At 46.7% G+C, this 3,191-nt stretch overlaps 1 protein-coding gene across 1 annotated transcript; it reads left to right on the top strand.

Moving 5' to 3' along the window:
• The first annotated feature begins 535 nt into the window (after window positions 1-535).
• On the top strand, window positions 536-2,704 carry MKRN3 (makorin ring finger protein 3). The gene has a single exon (XM_029952277.1). It carries the CDS (start codon window positions 536-538, stop codon window positions 2,132-2,134), a length of 1,599 nt encoding a protein of 532 aa, XP_029808137.1. The 3' UTR covers window positions 2,135-2,704.
• The last annotated feature ends 487 nt before the right edge of the window (window positions 2,705-3,191 follow it).

The raw sequence follows: 3,191 nt of genomic DNA, 5'->3' as shown, positions 1-3,191 counted from the left end.
ATCTTGCTCTATCTACAAAAAGCATCCCACAGTGACAGTCATTAAGACTTGAAACACACACACACACACACACACTGCTCCATGTAGACATAAAATGGAATGAACCAAAAAAATTATAATTTATTTGTGAGATATACCAGAATAAAAACTAGTGGAGGGGGAAGGATTATGATTTTTAAAACAGACATGGGTGAAAAAGCAATCGAATGCAAGGTGTCTGAATGAACACTGCAAGAGATTAAATAAAAATCTCACAGTCGTAATTACGTCCTCCAGCGCAGCCTGCGAGCGAGAAGCTTTGGGATCGGCCAGCTGGCAAGCAGAATAGCAGGGGCAGAGGCCGGGGAAGGGGCGGGGCAGCCGCGGCTGCGAGAACAAAGGAAGATCCGGAATCACCGTGCACACTGTACGGAATGCACAGAATGCATCGCTAGAGGATTGACGTTGCCCCCACAGGAAGTGTCCGCCGCGCCTGCCCAGAGAAGGCAGTAGGAACCCAAAGACACAGGAAGAGAGCAGGGGAGACAGAAAAAAGATGCACACGTCTCCGAAAAACAGGTCTCCGAGCCGGCTGCAGCCCTCCGGGCCTCTAGCCCAAAGGAGGGCACACAGGGGAAGTTCCGGCACCCCTGGGGGAGCAGCAGCTGCCATGGAAGAGCCTGCAGCTCCCTCTGAAGACTCTGAGGAGCCTGGGGCACCTACAGGTGCCGAGGAAGCAGAGGGGGGTGCACCTGGGCCTAGTCTCCGAACTCGCCCAGTCTTACGGCAATTTTCAGCTACAAGCCCGGCCCCCTTTCGTACGTCACGTCTGAGGCCTGCCCAGGCTGCAGGGGGAGGGGCTGGGCCCAGTCGCTTGCTGGGCCGGAGTGGTGGCAGCTGGACGAAGCAAGTCATCTGCAGGTATTATCTGCATGGGCTTTGCAAGGAGGGGGAGAACTGTCGCTACTCACATGACCTCTCAGGCCGGCAGTTGGCCAGGGAGGGCCATGATTCACTGCCTCAGGCCTCTGCAGACCAAGGCCCTAGCGCTTCTGCACATACTGAGACTCTGCCTCAGGAAGTGGCTAAAGCCCCCCCTGCTGCGCCTTCATGCTCCTTGCCTGTGATTGGCTTGGCTGCTGAAAAGGGTCTCTTTGAAACTGAGAGAGACAATGCAGGCCTTGAAGCTGCAGGAGGAGCCAGTGTAGAAGGCTGGGAGAATGCTATTGAGTTTGTTCCTGGGCAACCCTACAGAGGCCGCATGTTCCCTTTTGTTCCCAGGGCTCCTCCTCAGAGCCCAGCGACTGAGAGGGAGCATATTGCAGTGGGCAGGGGTCAGCAGCTTTGCCGTGATGCTGCCATGGGGCAGTGCTTTCGTGGGGAGAGCTGTATGTATCTCCATGGAGAGATATGCGATATGTGTGGGCTTCAGGTCTTGCACCCTGAGGATGCTGTGCAGAGGGCAGACCATACAAAGGCTTGCATTGAAGCACACGAGAAGGATATGGAACTCTCGTTTGCAGTGCAGCGAAGTATGGACAAAGTGTGTGGAATCTGCATGGAGGTTGTCTTTGAGAAAGCCAACCCTAATGACTGCCGTTTTGGCATCCTCTCCAACTGCACCCACACCTACTGTCTTAAGTGTATCCGCAGGTGGAGGACTGACAAACAGTTTGGCAACAGGATCGTCAAGTCCTGTCCACAGTGCAGGGTTACCTCCAACTTTGTCATTCCCAGTGAGTTCTGGGTGGAGGAGGAGGAAGAGAAACAGAAACTTATTCAGCAGTACAAGGAGGCAATGAGCAACAAGACTTGCAGGTATTTTGCTGAAGGCAGGGGTCGCTGCCCATTTGGAGAGAACTGTTTTTACAAGCATGCAATCCCTGAGGGCCCAGGAGAGGATCCTCAGAGGCAGGGTGCTGAGGCATCCGGTGCTCACTGCAGTCAACTTTTGGAGCCTACTCAGGTGGGAGAGGGCGAGATACCCTTTAAAAGCAGTAAAAAAGAGCTTATCATGCTTCGGCTGGCTGATCTGTTGTTTAAGTATTTTCTTTCACTGGGAAATAATGAGCTTTTTTTTCCTTTTTTTTTCTTAGAGGACCAGTGGGACTTGCTTCATTATGAACTGGAAAAATATTCCAGTTTGAATTTGTAGCATTATGCTGTGGCATGTGGTCTAGTGTGCTAAGGCTCTGTCATCCGCTATTGCCTGTTTTCTGTTTATAGACGCATCTATCATTTACAGGGGCTATGAAAGCCATCTTTATAAAGCATTCATCTCTGTTTTCTTGTCCATCCTCATTTCAGGGTTATGCTGTTTTACTGTGGTAAAATGTAACGAAGTCCTTAAAGTTCTTTGATGAAATGATTATTACTATAGTTTATGGTTTATTTTGTCATCTCTGTTTTCAACAGGATTGATTCAGTTCTAGTCTAGTGTTTACAGAATTTCCACACTCATTTTGAAGTCCCTCAAGAATAAATGTGACAGGGTGAAGGGAGAAGTCTTAACTGAACAAGGAGCTTTTGCTACTACAGCCTTAAGAAATGGACCCTCGCAGGGCCTTTGTGGTACAACTGCTCATATTTGTTGTTTACATGTCTGTTCTTTCCGTCATTCCTCTTTAAGTGCACTCTTTAATGTGTAGTTACCTTGTGGTTTTGTGTTTTACTTGACCAGAACCAGGTACAGATGTTTACATGTTTTTATCCTGTTAAGCTTGATGTGAAGTTACTTATATTTGAAAGTATATATTTAAGAATTATATATATATGCATATAAATATGTGTAAAAGTTTTTTTCTTTGAAGATATATATAAAATGTATACACTGTCATATATCTTGAAGAGCTGGAAACTGAAAATCAAAGGCTAATAGTATTTGCTGTTGTGAGTGTGAAGTGTGTAAATGATATTTCTGTCCTTTTCACAGACTTCAGTGATTAGCATCTAGTGAAAACAGATATTCAAGTGGCTGTGGTCAAACGTAGTAGACACAGATAACGAACTTACAAAGTAGGATATTGTTGATTCCTATGCTGGCATTGATAGCTCACTCATCTATTATAAATACACAAATTTGTGTTCCCATGCAATTTAGCACAACCACATTATTCCTTATACACATTATTCCTGAGCACAATCAATATTGAACTCAGATACACAGTTCTCTGTAATAAATATCTCTTGACATTAAAAAAGGGGCTTTTGAC

Source organism: Suricata suricatta, chromosome 9, assembly GCF_006229205.1.
Source record: "Suricata suricatta isolate VVHF042 chromosome 9, meerkat_22Aug2017_6uvM2_HiC, whole genome shotgun sequence".
Taxonomy (NCBI): domain Eukaryota; kingdom Metazoa; phylum Chordata; class Mammalia; order Carnivora; family Herpestidae; genus Suricata; species Suricata suricatta.
Note: the sequence above shows the minus strand (reverse complement) of the source record. Positions and strands in the feature narration are given on the sequence as shown.

Bases quoted from the DNA above. Each gene is read 5' to 3' on its own strand.
- MKRN3 (XM_029952277.1), top strand. From the start codon at position 536: ATGCACACGTCTCCGAAAAACAGGTCTCCGAGCCGGCTGCAGCCCTCC.